Below are 19,121 nucleotides of genomic sequence, written 5' to 3' on the forward strand. Positions count from 1 at the left end.
CCCCGGCCCCGCCCCCGGCCCCGCCCCGGCCCCCGTGCTCGGCCCGGCTCCGCTCCGCCCGGCCCCGCCCCGCCCGGGGTCCCCCATGCCGACGGGGTCCCCGATGCCGACAGACTCCCGGGCCGCCGAGAGTCCGGCGCGCGCTCGGCTGAGGTCCGCGGGCGGGCCGGCCCGCTGAGTCAGAGGCGCCCTCATCTGCAGGGGACAGTCACCCCGCCCTCGAAGGCTGTAATCGGGGCCTGCCAGGCGCACCTGCTGCTCTGCCCCAAGTGTGTTTGCTGGCTCCCCGCTCACCCCTCACTTCCTGGCTTGAGGAATTTCTTCGTAAACAACTGGCCGCAGGAAAGCCATTTAAAGAGATAGTGCACTGTTTGCAGCCTAATTAATTCCGTAGCCGCTGCTCTAAGTGGGTGTTGGAAAAGCGACAAGAACAAGGTCGTTTCCTCTGCTATAAGGCTTGTGCTGCAACAGTGCTCCTAGCAGCGCGCTCTGGCTCCGGCGGTAAGAGCATTGGCTTCCGAGAGCCCAGGCGTGCGGGTTGCAGCGCTAAGGCAGGTTCGCTGCGGGACCAGGGGCTGGTGGAGCAGGGAAATGAGCATCGCGGCCGAGGCTGGCCCTGGGTGGTGGCAGGGTCCTGCCTGCCGGGCTCAGGGCCCCTCCTCAGACTGCCCTGCTTCACAGGACAGCTTCCTGAACACGGGTCAGAGAGGGAAGCTGGGGGTCAGCTAGGGAACCAGATCCCCCTCCCTCTCTCACAGCCGCTTGCAGGACCCTGGGCCCCCACCCTTCCCCTTGGCCCTGTGGTCGTTCCATTAACCTGCTTCTCACCCCAGCGCCGTCCTGTGGCAGTGGGTCGCCAGCCGTGGGGAAGACCTGGGCGTGGTCAGCCGGCACTAACGCCCGGCAGTGAAGGGGGACAGGCTCCGCGCAGGTTTCTGTTCTGCGCCCTCAGAGCAGCCTTTCAAGGTGTATAAGCCTCGTTTCATCAAGTCTGCAACTCCGTCAGTGCTGCAAATACCAGAACTTTATGGGCCGTTGCAAGGAGACAGTCTGATGCTGTGCGTGTAAGCAGCCTGCTGATCTTAGAGTTGTTAAAGTGAGGAGCCACGTCTTACCATTGATGGAGGACAGTACCCTCCTCCTTTTAAATCGTACTGAGGCTCAGAACTTAGGCAGGTGCCCAATGTCACACAGCAGGTGGTCTTTGCTTTCTTAGGCCTTTGGATCATTCTAGCAATGTGATTAAGGAGTGTTGTTACCTCCTTTTCTGAAAAGCCTTGGAGCCCAGAATTCCAAGCCAGAGACCCTAGGATGCCGGGGTGCCCTGCACCTGGCAGGGCTGCGATCCTGACTGGGTAAAGCAGGGCCTCTAAGCCTTGGGTCGCCCCACTGCCTTAGCTGCAGAGAAAGACTTCCTCCACCACGCCGGCTCCTGGCCAGGGGGAATGGCAGAGCTTGAGCGTGTCAGAGATCTTCAGAGTGGACCCACCCTCCAGCCAGGCTCAGATCAGCGTTCTGTAGCTGGGGAATGTAAGTGTGCTCCGTGAGGCTTCAGCTCTGTGGCCTGCTGCCTTCTGCTCCCGGGGCTCAGGCCAACACCTGGGCCTGGGCCGCTGCACCATCCTGGGGGCGGAGCTGTGGGAAGCTGGTCCTGCTTCCGGGGCTTCCAGCTGCGTTTCTGGGGTTGACTTCTGAGAACCACGTGGAGTCGGCCTCCCCACTGTTTCTGGTGACGCCCCTGAGGAGCTGTCCTGTGTTTCCAGGCCCCAGGCCTTACAAGGCTGGTGGCCTGAGTCTGCGCCACACTGTGGACGAAGGGAGACTGCAGCCCGGCGCTCTGCTGTGGGACGCGAGGCTGCTCGCCAGGCTGGAGGCGTGGCCGGCCCTCCCGCTTGTCCTGCAGCAGCAGTGACCGCAGGGGGCTGCACGCCGGGGGCTCCGGGCCGCTGGTCAGGGGCTTGAGGGCCACCTGCTGCTGGGGCCACCCTCTCTGTCGAGGCAGAAGGGTCTTCCTTCTGAAGACGCACCTTTTGGGAAATGACACGCCGATGGGAGTGTGGTTCTCCGTGACGTGTGAGTCAGGGCAAGGGGTGTGTAGGCTCACTGGTTGGCTCTGGGTGTGGCTCACGGAGAGGTCGTGTGCTTTGCCGCCCCTGTGGCTCTGTCGCTGCAGCATCTTGCTGCTCAGGCCCGGGTCTTTGTGGTCGACGTCGATGAGGAAGCCGGGGGGCGGGGGGGGGGGGTGGGGCCTGGAGGGGCTGGGGGTAAACGTGAGTGAATGGCTGGGCCCAGGAAGTCTGGCCGTCCTGGGTCATCCGCCTGTCGGCACAGCTGCCTCACTGCCCTTAGTCTGCACAACCTGCCGCCCCCACCCCCACCCACGTCCAGTCCCATTCGGCCTCTGCCGGCACCTCTTCTGTCCTCCCTGGAAGCAGACCTCCCCATTCCTAGCACAGGAAGTGCTGAGGGTGGGTCCATGCTGCGCCTGTCCCCCAGCTAGGGGACCAGATCCCCCTCCCTCTCTCACAGCCGCTTGCAGAGCCCTGGGGCCCCCGCCCTCCCCTTGGCCCTGTGGCCATTACAGTAACCTGCTTCTCTCCCCAGCGCCGTCCTGTGGCAGTGGGTCGCCAGCCGTGGGGAAGGCCTGGTGGGGGAGACGAGCAGCTCTGACAGGTCAGTGCACTGACCAGGCCCGGCCCCTGGGAGCCGCTGGCTGGCCCGAGGCAGGCGCTGAGCCGAGGCTCTGGGGGCACCCGGGAGTTAGCAGCGGCGCCTGGCCCCGGCGCTCTGTCTGGCCTGAGGCTGATGGGCACCCTGCATGCCCAGCAGCCCTGGCACGGCCTTTGTGGCACTTCTTAGGTCTGGAAGACGCGGCCCCTCCCAGGAGCCCCTGGACCACCTGGTGGCGGCCAGGTGGCGGAGGGGGCCTCTGTAGCTCTTAGGTGCCCAGTCTGGGTGTCCAGAGGGCCTTCCCCCGGTAGGTGGGCCCCCGCTGGAGAGAGCCCGGCTTCCCATGGGGAAGGCAGTCCGCCCCGTGCCAGGATCCTGACTGAGGCCTTAGGGGACAGTGGGTGGGGGTCTTCGTTTTTACCCCCTAGGACCTGTTGAAATGAAGGCGGTGGGGGGAGGGAAGCTGGCAGACTCCCCTGCACAGGAAAACCTGGGCTCAGGACTGAGGCTGGGTGCCTGGCATCTGTGCAGGCTGGCTCTCCACGCGTTGGCCCTGCTCCTTCTGCCTGGGATGGACGGCCAGCCGTCACTGAGCTGCACACTAGATTTCAGGATGCAAGGTCAGCTGTGTTTCCGTGCATTCGCTGTGAACGCTTGGAAACTGATACTCAACGTGGCAGTGTGGTGCCGTTCCCCCCGGCCCGGCCTTGTGCTGGCTTTCAGTCCTTGGGCCGGTGGTAACGTCGGGGTTTCCCAGGGAGCCCTCCTTGGTGCCTCTTCCTCCTCATTCTCTTTCCTAACCCCAAGCAAGCAGCTCTGCCTGCCATCATCCAGGAGGCCAGAGGGCCGCCAGCCTGGCTCTTGGGCCCAGGGGTAACGCCTCCGAGAGGGAGAGTGCCTCCGGGTGCTCTGGCAGGGTCTGAAGGGTGGGTGTACATGCTTGGTGGGTGGCAGGGGGAGGTGACGGGGAAGGGTGCGGGCGCCTGTTGTGGCCCCTGGCAGCTTGGTAAGGATGGTGCCCCTAAGGTTGCCTCTAAGGCTTGGCAAGTGCCACTCTGGCAGGTTTAGAAATTTCTAAATAAATATTTATTAGTGGTGAACAAAAAAAACCCTGACAGTGTGGTTTGATGGGGGGAGAGACGCGTGTTTGAATAGTGACCCGGAAGCCACCCTGCACCAGCAACCTGAGTCCCGGCAGAGGTGCAAAAGCAAGTCAGGAGGGGGAAGGAGGCTCGGTGCGGTCTGCACGGGAGCGGCGCTGCAGCGGCAGGACATGCAGAGGAGAAGATGCTCGGACGCCTGGGGCCCTCACCCCGCCGGGAGACGGACGGTTGTGTTTCTTCCTTTCCCGTCTGTGTGCCTTTGATTTCACTTCCTTGCTTTACTGCACAGGCTAGGACTTGTAGAGCTGTGTCGATAGCGCCAGTGAGGACGGGTCCCCTCACCCTGTTCCCAGGCTGCTGGGGGAGCGGGCCAGTCTGCGTGTTATTTACCGAGTCGAGGAAGCTCTCCTCTATTGCTGGTTTTCTGAGAACGCATATCGTGAGTGGGTTTCGAATTGTGTCAAGCGCTTTTTCCGTGTCAGTGGACACGATCATGTGATATTTCTCCTTTAGCTTTATAGATTGATTCTTGGATATTAAACCAGCCTTGCATCTCTGAAATAAGCTCCACTTGTTAACCGTGTATAATTCTTTTTATACATTGCCGAATAAGATTTTTGCATTTATATTTATGAGATTTTCATCTATATTTTTCTTTGCCTTTTTTTGGGTACTATTTTTGTCTGATTTGGTATCAAGGTAAGGTTGGCCTCATAGAGCAAACTGGGAAGTGGTTTCTTTGCTTCTATTTTCTGGAAGGGGTTATGTAATTGGTGTCAATGCTTCTTTCAGTGTCTCACAGAATTCCAGGAAAACCGTCTGGGCTTGGACACAGGCTTCTGGAGCCAGGCCTGCCATCACCTGTCACTTTAGTGATGGCCGGGGCTAGTGGGCAGCCGCACGGAAGCCTCCGGAAGTACTCTGCTTCCTCCTGGCAGACTCTGCTCCCCTCCCCTACCCCACCGGGGGCTGAGGCTCCCCTCATGCCCACACTCACAGTTCCCACCCGCCAAGTGCCTCCGCGCAGGCCTGCGGAAGCTTGTGGGTGTCCCGGTGGGTGTTCCAACCCCCCGCAGCATTTCCTGTGGACTGCACCAGGGCTTGGTTCTGGGAGGCAGTGAGGCGCGTGCCCGGGAAGCCGCGATCGGATCAGCCAGATGGCCTCCTTGATGGCGTCCGTGTCAGACGGATTGACTCTTCCCTTAATGACGCAGAACGAGCCCCGTGCTCTCGCACCGCACCGGCGCCCTGGTTTCTAAAGCTTGCTCTTACTGTCTCGGGGAAGGGGTTTGGTGGCACCTTCACGCTCCTAGAACTCCAGCTTGGCAGAGCTGTTCTGTCCCCCCACCCCACGCCCCCAGCCATCCTGACTTGTGCGCTGCCCCCACCAGGATACGGGCTTGCTGCACCCCTGGCCTGCGCCGCCTCTCTCCCAAACAGCCGCGTGCGGTGCCCTCACCTCCAAGTCTCGAGAGTCACCTCCCGGAGGCTGTTTTCCTTGGCCTGTGCCCTCCTACAACCGCTCTAAATCACAGAACGAAGATGAACCTGCTCCCTCTGCCGCACCTCATTTTCCTCCGTAACGTTATGGCCTTCCAGTGCAGCCTCCCTGCAGCCAGGTGTCTTGGTTCAGCCTGTCACAGAATACCGTAGGCTGGGTGGCTCAGAAGTAGCAGGTTTCTCTCTCACACTTCTGGAGGCTGGAGGTCCGAGACCAGGGCGCCGGCGGGTTTGGTGTCTGGTGGGTTCTCGTCCCAGATCTCGCCGTGTCCCCTTGTGGGGGTGGGGGTGGGAGGAGCTCCCTGGGTCTCTCCGATGAGGGCACCCATCCCCTTCAGGAGGCCCCCACCCTCACCATCTGATCACCCCCAAAGGCCCCACCTCCTAGTGCCATCACAGGGGGTGGGGGTGGGTAGGAGTATAATACGGGGGTTCTGGGGGACTGGAGCTTGGTCTGAGGTAGCAGGCATTTTTATCTGTTCCGGTCCCCACAGTGGGCCAGCTCCTCCCCCAGTCCAGGCCAGCTCTCCGCTCTTCCCGCTCTGCTCTTGTCTCTGTCCCAGTCTCCCACGGCGGCCCATTCGCGTCACCAGGACAAGACCGTGGGAGGAGGAGACCAGATCAGGGGTTCTCAGGTCAGAGGACTGACGCAGGAAGTGCAAAAGACCCTAAATGGAGTCCGTTCCACGGAATCGCAGATCGTGAAAACTGCTCGATTACATTTCCGAGCCTGTTTCCTTCTCTGTGAGGCGAGAGTACCGATGCACGCATCCAGGGAGTGAACAGGATCACAGAGGTGAGACCTCCTAACACCGAGGCTGGGCTAGCAGCGAGCCCAGTCCTCCGCTCTGCTCCCCCGACCCAGCTCTGGCCCAGTCCTCTGTGATCCTGCCCCCACCAGCACCACCGAGCCCGCCTGTGTGTGGACCGGCCTTGGGTGGCGGGGAAACGGCCAAGAGGGAGAGCACAGAAAGTCTTGGCTCCGGAGCTGGGAGATCCTTATCGGGCCGGGAAGCTGGGACACCTACGCCCAAAGCGGGAAGCCCACACCCGCCCGCGCACAGCGGGGGGTATGAAGAGAGGCTGCCAGCAGCCTCAGCAGCCAGGGCCAGCGTGCCCTCAGGCCAGGGGGCCCCCCAGCAGCCCCCGGACCCAGCGCCGCCTCCAGGGCGCACGCGGCAACGAGAAGCGCTGGCCTGCGGCGTTGTCTCGACTGCGAGCCTCTCCGGAGCACCTGCCTTCTGTCAGTCCCGGTGGGGGGCAGACGCGCCCCCACCCCCGGGCAGCTCACAGTGGGGGGGTCGAGACACTGATAGAGGGCTCGAGGGTGAGGTTAGCGGGCGAGGCAAGAAGGCCTCCCTGGAGCTGGGGGCTGAAGTGGCGCGCCAGTCCGCGGGCAGGACCCAGCCTGTGGTCGGCGCGCGTGCGCGCGAGGTGGCGGCACCGCGTGGTCTTCCTGCTCCCCTGCGCGCCGCCCGGGGTCCGGGCCCCTGAGGGCAGCTGCACGCAGGGCCTGGCCTCTGGCCTCGCTCCGGGCCGGCGGCCCTCGACCTCCCCAGCGGGCGCGGACCAGCCGCGGCCCCGCCCCCGCGCCCCGCCGCGCCTGCGTCACCGCCCCCGCGCCTGCGTCACCGCCCCCGCGCCGGCAGCCCCGCCCCCGCGCCGGCAGCCCCGCCCCCGCGCCCCGCCGCGCCTGCGTCACCGCCCAGCCGGCTGGATCTGGTTCCAGCCGAGCCCGGCCGGCCTGACATGCGCAGTGCGCGGGGGCTGCGGCGGCCGGGCGCGCCGCGCTGCCGGCTGCTCCTGGCGGCGGGGGATCCGGAGGTCAGTGCTCCGGGCCGGGAGGGGGCCGTGGGGGGCTCGGGGGCTCGTCCCGCGGGGCGGGGGCGGCGCCCTGCGGACCGCGGGCGCGGGGCCGGCCTGGGCGCGCTCGCCGCGGGGCGGGCCCGGGCCCCGAGCTGCGCCCCGGCCCGTCCCCCTGCCGCCGAGGCCTAGGGCCCGCTGCCCCCGCGCGAGTTCCGGGCCCCCGCGCGCCTTCTCGCTCTGCCGGCAGGCGGCGTCTGCACCGCGCCCGCCGGGCCGCCCCCTCGTGCGGCCCCGCACGCGGGCCCTGGTCGCCGGCGGCCTCCGTGGCCCCGCGAGGCCCACCGCCGCAGCGTTAAATGTCAGGGCCCGGGGGCGGAGCCCGCCGGAGCATTTACCGCCTGGCTTGCGAAATCCCTTGCGTGTGAGTGGCTCGTTACTTGGCTCTGTGAGCTTTTTAAAGAATTCTCTGTTACACTCAAGAATTCTTGGGAAGTGAGAAAAAGAAGCCGACCAGCGGTTCCCTCGTGTTTTGAAGTGATTATGGAAATTACGGTTAACGACGAGCGAAGGGATGAGGTAGTAACGTGCTTCGCTGCTGTTCCCTGAACAGTCGTCAGCCTGGTGCCCGGAGGGCCGCCGGGCCCCCGAGAGGCCCGGGTGGAGGGGTCAGCACTCGGCCCTGGTCGTGCAGGCTTCTCTCCGAAGGGCCCAGGGCCCGGGAGCCGCTGAGGAGGACTGTCCAGAGCCTGCTGGGTCGCCGCGGGGCGAAAACGTGATTGAAAGGCCTGTGCAGAAACGTGGGGCTTTGCTTGAGGGAAGCGGTGTCGGAGTGGGAAAGCTGGTGCCGGGCCCACCTCGACTGAAGGGGGAAGAGGCCTTGTACGTATTTCTTAAAATGACTCTGGTTTTCCTTTAAATGGCAAGATCAGGGCTGCCAAACTAGGAGCAGCTTGGCTGATTTTTCGGGAGTCGCTGGGAATGGCGCCTTCTGCGTGTTGGAAGTTGTTTTCCAGGCTCGCAGCTCCTATACCTGACGTTTCGCCCCGCTCCACCGGTGCTGACTGTTCGGCCGGAACAGTGTTTCCAGGTGAAACGCAAAATGCAGCCTAAACCCCTCCCGGGCCTCACGTCTCCAAAGATGAAAGGGCAGCGGGCTCTCAAGGGAGGAGGCGGGCGTAGCCGAGGCCTGCGGAGCACAGCGGCTTCTTTGAACACTGGCAGTGGAGCCCGGGTGACCTTTGCCTTCCGATAGCTGGGATGGCCCACGTGAGGCTGTTGACTGAGCAGAGGGCAGCTGGGCTGCAAGCCTGTGTGGGCCTCCCAGTAGTGAGGGTTTCAGGGAGGGTCGTGCAGTACTGCCCTCGTTCCTAAAGCCCGAGGACGGCCCACGGGCCAGTGTTCCTCATGCGCATCGAAGCTCTTGCAGAGGACAGCTGACGCCTGTTGGCTCCCTGGATGTGGGTGAGATCAGCCTACAAGCCTAGCCGAGATTCTGGGAAGCGATGCGGTCTGGGGGTTCATGAGAATGCCTGGCCTCTGTAGCCGAGAGGGGCTGTGGCGGAGGAAGCGGGGCAGGCAGCCCCTCCTGTCCTTAAAAGGCCTTGAAGGCTGGGTGAGGAGCCAGGTTCCCCTGTAGGTCAGTGGACGCAAGCGGCTCCCCGCTTAACACCCGGTAAGAGGACTCACTGGCCCAGCTCATTGGGCAGCTGGTGGCCTCTGGAAGCAGAGTTGCCCCCCGACTTCCTGCCTTGGAGGGCTGGAAGTCTTCCCGATGCCGCGTGCTGTGTGCTCGCGGCCCCTCTGCGGTGTGTTCTGAGATCTCATCTGAGACCTCAGTATCTCTGGGGACCATGTGGGCCTGCACACAGCGTCCTGGGTGGCAGATGCTGGGTGCAGCAGGTTCCCCAAGTCCAGGCCCTGGGCCTCGCGGGGTGGTGCTAGCCGCCTGTGTGCCTGCCAGCCGGCATGATGCTTACTGCCCCCGCTGGCTGACTGGTGGGGGAGGGGTCTTGTTTGCATTTTTGCTGCACTTGGCTCTCCTGTGACCACAGGTCGCCGAGGGCTCCCACAGCCCTTCCCTGGGATCGGGGGTCCTGCCTCCCAGCCCGCCCCCAAAGCTCTAGCCTGGCTTTGCTCCCTTGTCCATTCACGGGCAGGAGCAGGTGGACGGCCTTTGGAAAGGAAGAGCGAGTGAAGTATCATTTGCAGCATCTTAGCGTTTTCTGTTCCCAGAATCGAATCTGATCTTTATAAACAGGGTTTCTGTCTCAGGGTGTTCACACCAGGCCTCCCCTTGGACACGGGCGGGGGCTCACAGTCTGTCCTGGCTGGGACACCACCACCACCCGACTCCTGGCCAGAGGAAACCAGAAGGTGGTCCCAGCACAGCCTTGTGAGGTCTGCCCCCAGGTCATACAGGCTGAAGCTTTGGGGCCCTTGAAAGGACTTGGCCGGCTGGTCACCGGCTCCCTGGCTTCGGCACCCTGATCTGTGTGTCCTGTGTCTTCTGGCTTTTCCCGTGCACATGGAGATAAACGTTCATTTTAATTCTTGGGTCACAAGAGAAGCGGGATGAAAGTTAAGTCTGTGATCCCTGGCACCCCCAGCCCGCTGAGCCTGCCTCCCGGCTCAGAGCCTTGGTTCCGGAGCTGCTCTCTGAAGAGGGCCAGTGTCTCCCACCCAGGTGGAGAGCAGGTCCTGCTTGCAGCCTAGGCCGCAGGGTTTGAAAAGATGACTGTGAAAGACCCTCCCCAGAGCCCTGGCTTGTCTGGGTGGGCCGTCAGCCCATGGCTATGGTGAGACCCCCGATAATACCTGAAACTCTCCTCTTGCTCTGTAACTGAGCAGCCGGTCTCACGCAGGATTCGTGTGTGTAAACAGGGTCTGATGTGTGCGTCTTACTGCCCAAGCCCTGCGCAGAAGAGGCTGGAAGGGCAGAGGTGGGCTTGGGAAGGGGACGCCCTTCTACGAGGTGCCCGTGCAGCCCGGTGCAGCCCGGGGGCCTACAAGCGGGAGACTTGGGCTGGGCCTGGTTGGGGTCAAGTACGGGCTCCGTCTCACCAGTTCAGGGGCTGACTGGATTTTAGTGTTTCCTTCCACTGTACCTGTTGCCAGCTGATGAGAGTGGCCCAGGAGGTGGGGGTCGGGGGGGGGGGCGTGTGCAGGGAGATCTCAGCATGTCCTCTCGTGTTTCTGCCCTGGGGGGGTTGATGACGCAAGGAGGCTGTGTGCTGTGATCTGGTCTGGTTCCCTCATCTGAAGGCCCTGCAGCGTCTGGATGGAGGGCCCAGCTCCGAGGGCCGCCCAGCCGGGGCAGCCGCTGTCCCTGTCCTCCAGGAGCTCACTTGGTCCGGCCGTGCGCTCCTCGAGGCCAGAGCCCGCGTCTGCTTCCCGCCAGCACCAGCGCCTCTGCAGGGCCAGGACCCACGGCAGCCCCGCGTCCCTGCCGAGGTTGCTCACAGCCCCCTGCGTCCTGTGCTTCCTAAAGTTGTTTGGAATTGTTTTAACCAGGACACTGCAAATAAAAGAGGGCAAACAGCACTTCCTGAATCAGCAAAGGCCACTCGGCGGCGTGCACTGGGGCCACGAGCCCCTGAAGAGCCCAGCGGTTTGTACCTGCAGTTTGTTTTTAGGGGCAACTGAAACATCTCTGTCTCCTGTGTTTTGTGAGTGTGTAGGGAGGCTGGGTGGAGGGCTCGTGGCCTCTGTATGTTGCTGTCCAGGTTACATCTAGTTAATTTCAAAATATAAAGTTTTATTAAAGTACCGTAGGAAACACTCTCTTTTTTTCTTTATTTTCGGAAAAGGAAACGGTAATTGGCTACCGTGAATAGTGCGCGGCTGCTCAGTCACGTCCGACTCAGTGAGACCCCGCGGCCTGTGGCCCCCCAAGCTCCTCTGTCCACAGGACTTCCCAGGCGAGGACATGGATGGGTGACTGTTTCCTCCTCCGCATCGCGAGTTACCCTTTTGAGTCTTAATAACTGCAGTAGCGATTCTGGTGAAAGTTCAGTTCTCACAGCGGAGCAGTGTCCCCTGGGGGCTGAGGCAGGGGCGGGGCTTCAGGCCGGAAGGAAGAGCGGGCGGTGGCCTGGGGAGGCCCCTGGCCTGCAGCCCTGAGCTCTGCGAGAGGGGGCAGGGCTCTGGGCCTCGGTGGTGGTTGGACAACGAGCACTGTGGGCACTGGGCTGTTCGGGAGAGAGCTGTGCCCTTCGGGGGGCCGCCCAGCCTGTGGGCAGACAGCTGGGCAGAGGACTGGGCTCTGCCGCCCACACACACACACACACACGCACGCCAGGGCCACTGGGACTGTGACCCCAGCCTGCTCAGACCTGGTTCAGGCTCCTATGCCACTGACAGGGACTGAACACACACCTTTCTAGTCTGCTGATTGTGTGGGGTTGGTTGAAAGGTTTCACCCAGACAGCATGTGGGTTATGGGCTGGTGGGTGGGGGTGCTGCCCTGCAGCTGGCCGGCCCCCACCCCAGCCTTCCCTGCCCGTATGTATCTGGTCAGCCAGGAGCAGCCCCTTTCCCCCCGGAATCCCACGCGGGGGGCACATCCTGCTGGCTCAGCCCCATCCAGGCACCTGCAGGTGATGGGGGGGCAGGGGGCTGGACCCCTAGGCTGTGGTGGATGCTCTTTACAGCAGCAGGCTTCTGGGGCCCATGTGGGTGATGGGCACTGCCCTCCCTCCTCCAGGTCAGCCCACCCCAGGGCCCCCCAGCTCCTGAGAGTTGCTGCAGAGATCTCACCACCCCCAGTGGGGCCGCAGCCCTGCAGTGAGGCCTGGGGGGACATTGAGACCAGAGGTGGGCTCCGAGGGTCTAAGGGAGGAGAGCCCGCCAGGCCCATGCCAACCCGAAGCCCTGGTGTAACCGGTCAGCACGAGATGGCGAGGGCCCCCAGCACAACCCCACTCTGGCCGTCCCAGCTGACCCTTGCTTGGCCCCTCCCCAGACCCGGGACCCTCAGGGTGGAGAGGCAGACTCCCCCACCCCCGATTCCCAAGCATCAGCCCCTTGGGCGGGAGCTGACAGGGTCCAGGCTCCAGTGGGAACCCGTGTGTGTGGTCTGGGAGGCTGAGGTGGTCCAGGCACCCGACACAGTGGGACCTGAGATGCCCCAGGGGCTACACTGACTGGCTATCTCCACACGCACACGGAACTCCGGAAAGCCTCACCTGAGCGCGGCGAGGGATCGAGGGATCGGTGCAGGAGGGCTCCAGAGGAGGGACACTGACCCAGCTCGCAGACTGCCCTGCCCTCCTGGGTCTGTGCTGCGCCCGCCGGCCTCCTCGTGGTGGGAGACTCTGCTCCCCGAGGCGAGGGAAGGGGAGAACGGCTGGGAGAAGCCGGTGTGTTGGTAACCGGGGCCCTGGGCCCCCTGAGTGTGGGCAGGACGCCCGCCCTCCCTGTGAACCGTGCAGGAGCGGTTGGACCCTTCAGGCCCCGCCCGCTGCCCCGCCCCCAGGGGTGCCTGGGCCCGTGCCCCGCCCTCCCAGGGCACTCTGGCTCTCACTGCTGCTGCCCTTCTGCAGCGGGCCAGGCCCCTGCCAGCCTCCTTCCTGCGCCCCTCTATGGGGCCGCGGGCCCCCCACGAGCCCGTGAGGCCGGCACCCAGCTCCACTCACCAGGTCTCTGATGAGGGCGTCTCCTGTGGCCTGGGGGCAGCAGCCAGCACCCCATGAGATCAGATGGGTGGCCGGGGCCCCCATGTCCTAGGAGACCTCCTGCCCCTTCCCTGACCTGCTTGACCTGCCAGCCTCCCTCGGGGGTCGGTGTTGACCCTTCCCCGGGACTTGGGGCTGAGTGGCCAGTTCGATGCTCCCTACGTGGCTCAGAGGGGCCGGGCTCCCTGCGTCCTTCAGCGTGGGCTGCTCCGTGAGCCGCAGGGCATCTCCTAGACCCCAGCCCGCTGCACTTTGGACCTGTGACAGCATGGATGGGCCTGGAGTGCGTCGTGCTGGAATAAATGTGATTTCACACACGTGGAATCTGCGACACAAGCAGGCAAACAGGAGGATGCAGAGAATAGCGTGGTGGCTACAGAGAGGGGGCGGGGGCGGGGCGTAAGAGGGCCGACCCCCGGGGACAGAGGGAAGCCAGAGGGGGGGCGGGGGCGGGCGGGGGGGGGGCGGGGCGTAAGAGGGCCGACCCCCGGGGACAGAGGGAAGCCAGAGGGGGGGCAGGGGCCGGCGCGTAAGAGGGTCGACCCCCAGGGACAGAGGGAAGCCAGAGGGTTGGTGGTGAGTGCTTCCCAGGCAGCACTGGTGGTGAAGAACCAACCTGCCCGTGTGTGAGTCCCTGGGTCGGGAGGATCTCCTGGAGGAGGGCATGGCAAACTACTCCATTACTCTTGCCCAGAGAACCCCATGGACAGAGGAGCCTGGCGCACGCAGGCCATAGGGTTACAGAGTCGAGACACGGCCGAAGCAGCGTAGGGTCCTCAGAAGCAGGAGCTCGTGCTGGTGCGAGCCAGTGTTAACTCCAGCAAATAATATGCTGTTTAAAAAATCTGATTCTATTCCTTGTCAGCAGGAGTCTGGCCGTGACTGGTGTTGGTATTTTAGGCACGGGTGTGATTCTTAAAGTGCGCACGCACCCGGGGCAGCCAGGTTGGGACCCTGCTGTCCTGTCCTCTGGCTGTTCTGGAACCTGCCCCCACCCCAGGGAAGGCGCCTCCTGCGCGGGTGGGCGGCGTGTCTCACGGCAGGGCTGCCGGCAGTCCTGGGGTGCAGCCCTGAAGCTCCACGCAGGCGGGTAAACCCCAGCTGGTTCCAGGAGAAGGCGGGAGCAGCTGTGGAGAGCATCTCTCTTGTTTTAGAAGATTCCGGAAGGAGGGGTGTGGCGTGGGAGCAGAAAGGGTGTCACGGGCTGGCATCTAGGAGGAGTCTGCCTGCCAGAGGCCCCACTGTGCCTCACTCTGGGGTGCGGGGGCAGCGCCCAGGGCTCCGGGCCTGCACCCCACTGAAGTCGCCTGTTCCGGGGAGGTCCGGCGGGGCGGGGCGGGGCGGGGCGGGTTGCATCACAGCCCTAGCGCCCGCATCCCTCCTGCTGCCCTCAGGCCTGGGGGTGGGGGGGGGGTGGGGGTCCTTGCAGGCGAGTGCAGCTCCCCCAGGTCCGGGGCAGAGGGGCCCCAGGGGTCCCAGATCCTGTGCTGCCCCCTCCCGACGCCCTCACGGGGGTCCCTGTGCTTCCAGGGGTCTGCATCCGCGTCCCTGTCCCCGGAGGAGCAGAGGGTCCTGGAAAGGAAGCGGAAGAAGGAGCGGAAGAAGGAAGCGCGGAGGCGGCTGCGGGAGGCGGGCGTCGCTGCGGCCCCAAGCCCGGCAGTCAGGCGCTCCGGGGCCGCGCTGGCCCTGCAGTACTTGCGCAGGTGAGCGGCGCTGGGCCTGCATCTCAAGAAAACGAGGGTCAGGCGGGCACCGGACGAGATGGCGGTCTCAGAGTTTCCTTGAAAGGCTCATGGGCACGTGATAGAGGTGGCGTCTCAGCGCCACCGTCAGCCGTCACCCCATCACCCCCACCTCCGTCACCCCCACCCCTGTCACCCCATCACCACTTGCACCCCCACCCTGTCACCCCATTACCACCTCATCACCCCCAGCCCTGTCACCCCATCACCGCCCCGTCACCCCATCACCCCATCACCACCTCCATCACCCCCCCGTCAACCCCCCCACCCCGTCACCCGTTAGCCAGCCCTGTCCTCCGGGGCCCCCATCCTCAGCATCGTTACTGCCCCCACAGTCACGTGCACTGCAGGCTTCTCTCCAGGAACTGTTCTTTCCTGGGATCCTGGACACCCAGCCAGGAACTGGGGTTGGTGGCCTGGAGCCAGTTCAGGAGCAGGGCTGCTGGGGGGTCCCTTGGGGTGGTCTGGGAGGGCAGACAGGCCTGCGCATGTGTGCAGAGTGAACCCAGAGATCGGCCAGGAAGGGCGCTGTGGAGACGGTGGGATTCTGGAGCCTTCTTGGAAGGAGCTGCTTTGCCCAGGCTCCCTGGGGCTTGGTATAGGGCAGAATTCTCCTGATCCCTAAACAGGGCTGACCCCCCGGGAGTCAGCTGCAGGGCAGCTATTCCACTCAACTCCCCTCCCCTCCCCTCCCCTCTCCCCTCTCTTGGGGAGATGCTAGAGGCTGGGGACCCCGCCCTGGGCCTGGGCAAGGCCCACAGGCCCCTGTTGGACAGATTGGGGCATGCCTTCCCCCCAGCCCATCGGAGCCTGGCACAAAGCGGGGGCGCAGGCCATGAGCAGGACGACATGGGCGCGGGCTGGGGTGCCTCGGCCCTGCCGGGGTTCCTCGCGGGGCGGGGGCATGCTCCCCACTGAGGCCTGCCCCCTGCCTGCAGGAAGTCCACCTTCGGCCACCCTGTCCTCACAGGAAGTCCTTACCCTGCAGTGACCACCCTTGACCGTGTGGAACCCAGGGGGCAGGAGCCACCTGGCGGAGCAGCCTTCCCTGGGCCTGGGTGGTTCTCTGCGAGGTGGGGGGTGCCATTGGGACCGGGCCCCTCCTTTACACCTGGTCCCATCCGGGCGCTTCCACCTGCAGCAGCGGCCCGCTGGCACTAGGGGGCAGCTCTGAAGACGGTGGTCCCAGGGAGGGGCGGTGGACCCACCCTTGATCCCTGGAGGACCAGCTTCCTGTGATCTGTAGTCTCAGGAGACTCCTCACTCCTGGGCCCTGCCCCGTGGGCGGCACCTGAACCGGCCTCTCCTCGTTTGGGAAGAAAGAGCATCCTCCTGGGGGTCGGACTCAGCCTTTTCTGTCCCCTGTCCCCTGCCACCCCCCCACACACACCCAAGGGCCAGTGCTCCCTCCGTGCTGACCTCTGACCTCACTGTAATCACACAGGTCCTCCAGCTGCAGGCCCTCCCCCACCAGGGCCCCGGGCAGGTGGTCCTGGTGCGTCTGCGAGCCACCTTTGGGCTTCTGTGGGGCCCCACACTCCCGAGGCCCCAGTTCAGTGCCCACTGCCCCCCGAGGGCAGGGCATCCGCAGCCAGCTCAACGCCCCCAGACCCCAGAACCACCTCTGGGGCCCTGTTGACCGCACAGGCACTGAGTTGGCCGTCAGGAGGAGGCATTGCTTTGGGCAGATGCCCTGCCCGTCCATGCCAGCAGTGAGGGGATAGGGCCGGTGGGGCCCCAAAGCCGCGCCCCAGACCTCCGTCCCCCTCGGGGCCTCCGTCCCAGCGTTGGGGCCTCACCTGGGCTCTGCCCAGTGTCCTGGTCACCCGGGGGCAGGCATATCCAAGGCCACGGGGGCCCCCACGTGGCCCTCGAGGTCGGGGGGTCCTGGCTGCTCCCTGCCTCCCCTTCCCCATCCTCCAGGGCAGGAAGGCTGTGCCTGCGCCCCTGGTAATCCGGGTGACCCTGCCTCATCCGTATTTCTGGAAGGACAGGGTTTGTGAAATTCAGGGTATATCCCATTAGAATCATAAACCAGTGGCCACGCAGAGCTGAAAGAAAGTGGCCTCGTGCCCCCCTGGGCCTGACGTCCTGGCCGAGGGCCCCCAGCAGGCGAGCAGAAACCTGGCGGATGCCCTGAGACTCCCCCACCCCGGCCGCCCTCCCTGGCAGGATCCTCTGCGGACGCCCTGGCCCTCATCAGGGAGAGGCCGCTGGCGTCTCCCCTTCGGCACCTGAGCCGCCCTGTCCTTGCTCCCCAGCTGGGCCCAGAAGCACGAGGACTGGAGGTTCCAGAAGACGAGGCAGACCTGGCTGCTGTCTCACATGTATGACCGCGATCAGGTGTGGCTCCTCCCCTGGGGGTGGGGAGGCCTGTGCACACCCGGGGGCCCAGCGGGCGGTCCGGTCTCGCCGGGATGGAAGGGAAGGGCTGGCCGGCAGCGCCTGCTTGGGCCACACTGGACTCGGAATTCCTCCAGGAATGCGGAAGTCCTCCCCCTCCCGGGGCCTGTCTGTGTTAGGAGGACAAGGAATCATGACGCTCAGGCAGGCCACGTGGGGGAACCGCGCTGAGCCCTCCGCCTAACAGAGACGAAACTGGGCTCAGAGGGAGGGACCCCTGGGGGCTGGGGACAGAAGCCCTGCCGGCTTTGCCCAGCGGCCAGACTCAGCCATGGGGCTCCCGGCTCCCAGCGCGGGAAGTGGCTGCCGCTCCAGGAAGGCCACGGTCCGTGTGCTTGGAGGTCCTGCCCCCTCTGCCGCGCCACGGCTCCTCCGCTGAGACCGGGGGCTGCTGGCAGACCCGGCGGTGCGCGTCTCCGATGATGGGGCATGCACCAGGCCACGGTCCCGCCGTCTCTGCAGAACCGCGCTCGCCCGGGACCTGCCCTCTGACCTGACCTGACCCGCCCGGCCCCGCGTGCTCACAGAGGGCAGCTGCGTGGCACTTGTGTGCCCGGCGTGGCCGGTCCGCGGTGGCTTGACGTTATCAGTCGTGTGACCCGGTGGGGGGGGGGTGGCTGGCGGGCTTGTTCCTGTAGCGTCTCTCCTGACTCCTTCAGTGACGGGCACCTGCCTGGGGGCTGCTTTGAGCTGCGCTCCCTGCCCCTCAGTGACCCTGCCCGGGGCCTGTCTGTGTCCTGCGGCCGCTGCCCCGCCCCGCCGTGGGCTGCGAGTTCCGCGTCAGCCTAGACTCGCCCGTTTCCCTGGACGGGCTGTAATCCGTTTCTTCGGGGCCGTCATATCCACCGTGACGAGCATCAGAGTCATCCCAGTTATGAGGGCTCCACCGGTGGGGACGTCGAGGGCCGCCTCTGCGTGCGCGGGGCGGGGTGGAGGGGGCAGGCCCTGCGCGGCGGGCAGCACGCGGGGCGCAGAGGCCGGCAACACACGCCCCTTCTCCGCGCCCCTCCCCACTCGGCGCGCGGGACACCCGCCGCTTCTCAGGTGGACCCCAGCCCCCGTTTCAGCCCCGCCCTTGCTGCTGCTGCTAGAAGGGCCGCGCAGCCAGCCCCGGCCAGGCTGGGGGTCGGGAGGGGCTGAGCAGGCCTCCCGGGTCTCGCTTCCTCTTCCTGGGACCCGGCACCCTCATCCGTCTCCGCCCCAGAACGCTGTCAACTTTTTCCTGGATTCTCTGTCCCAAGAGAGTTCTCTCTTTAAAAAACGATCTGCCAACAGTTAGTGTTTCAGGAGGGCCGACGTCTGCCAGCCCCTGGAGCGTAAGGAGAGCCTGTGCGGGGAACGGGGGCGCCGTCTGGGAGCAGCTCGTCGGGGTGAGCCCTGGACACCCGGTGTCTCCACGCTCCGCCCTGACGACCTTCCCGCCCCTTCCAGGTCCCTGACAAGCACTTCCCCGCCCTGCTGGCCTACCTGGAGGGCCTCAGGGGCCGCGCCCGCGAGCTGACGGTGCAGAAGGCGGAGGCGCTGATGCGGGAGCTGGACGAGGCGGGCGCCGGCGCCCTGCCGCCCGGGGGCACCCAGCGCGCCCGCCAGGTGCTGCAGCTGCTCTCCTAGCGGGTGGCTTGGCGGCACCTGGGCCTGGTGGACCCCAGCGAGGGCAAGGGCCCTCTCTCCTGACTCCTCGACCAGGGACTCTTTAGAGGGGATGACGAGTCACCCCTCCATGGTAGAACAAGGTCACTCTGAAATGACCTGGCCTCCTGGTGGCCCGCAGGCTCCCACGGAAGGTGCTTTTTGCGGGAGACGTCTTGTCTTTCTACCAGGACTATCCTAGAGCTCAGAGCTGGCCTCTCCTGTCAGCTGGGGCCCATCCGCGTGGGGGCGTGGCCTCCTCCATCTGATGATCCCGCCCCTGCGTCTGCCTGGCCACCTGCCTGCGTTCGCTGACGGCTGGGCTGGGGTCCGTCGTGCCTCCCCCGGCTGTGTTTTCAATAAAAACAGGCCCCTGGGGGCCGTGGCTCATCACGTGACTCGTTTTCTGCCCGGGGGCGTGAGCGTGGGCTCCCTGGCCTCCCTGGGGTGATGTCTGGGGGAGCCCCTCAGGTGGGGCGTCTGCTCTGCAGCCACATCTCCAGGCACCAGGAGGGACTAGCCCTGCCCAGTCCTCGGTGCCCAGTGGCGCCCGAGTTCAGGGAGCAGCTGGGCTGCCTCAGACAGTTGGACAGGTG

At 65.0% G+C, this 19,121-nt stretch overlaps 1 protein-coding gene and 1 long non-coding RNA gene across 11 annotated transcripts in view; one reads left to right on the forward strand and one right to left on the reverse strand.

Annotated features, from left to right (window-relative positions):
* The window catches only part of C24H7orf50 (chromosome 24 C7orf50 homolog), a 77,926-nt gene extending 59,011 nt beyond the window's left edge, over positions 1–18,915 (forward strand). For 3 of the 10 annotated variants that reach the window (XM_060406117.1, XM_027961272.3, XM_060406122.1), the window contains 3 exons: positions 14,282–14,454; positions 16,755–16,836; positions 18,328–18,915. In XM_060406117.1, the coding sequence (XP_060262100.1) occupies positions 14,282–14,454; positions 16,755–16,836; positions 18,328–18,507 (435 nt within the window). In that variant the 3' untranslated portion in view covers positions 18,508–18,915. Of the gene's footprint in view, positions 1–7,019; positions 7,098–10,589; positions 10,687–14,281; positions 14,455–16,665 lie in introns of those variants that run through there. The other 7 variants (XM_060406115.1, XM_060406120.1, XM_060406121.1 and 4 more) reach the window with 5 other exon arrangements.
* On the reverse strand, positions 10,853–13,188 carry LOC121817888 (uncharacterized). Its single transcript, XR_006057981.2, has 2 exons — positions 12,263–13,188; positions 10,853–11,121 (listed from the first exon to the last, which is right to left on the reverse strand). It is a non-coding gene; the product is annotated as an uncharacterized LOC121817888 (long non-coding RNA).
* Positions 18,916–19,121: the final 206 nt, after the last annotated feature.

The sequence above is a fragment of the Ovis aries genome, chromosome 24 (genome assembly GCF_016772045.2).
Source record: "Ovis aries strain OAR_USU_Benz2616 breed Rambouillet chromosome 24, ARS-UI_Ramb_v3.0, whole genome shotgun sequence".
In the NCBI taxonomy this organism is placed as follows: domain Eukaryota; kingdom Metazoa; phylum Chordata; class Mammalia; order Artiodactyla; family Bovidae; genus Ovis; species Ovis aries.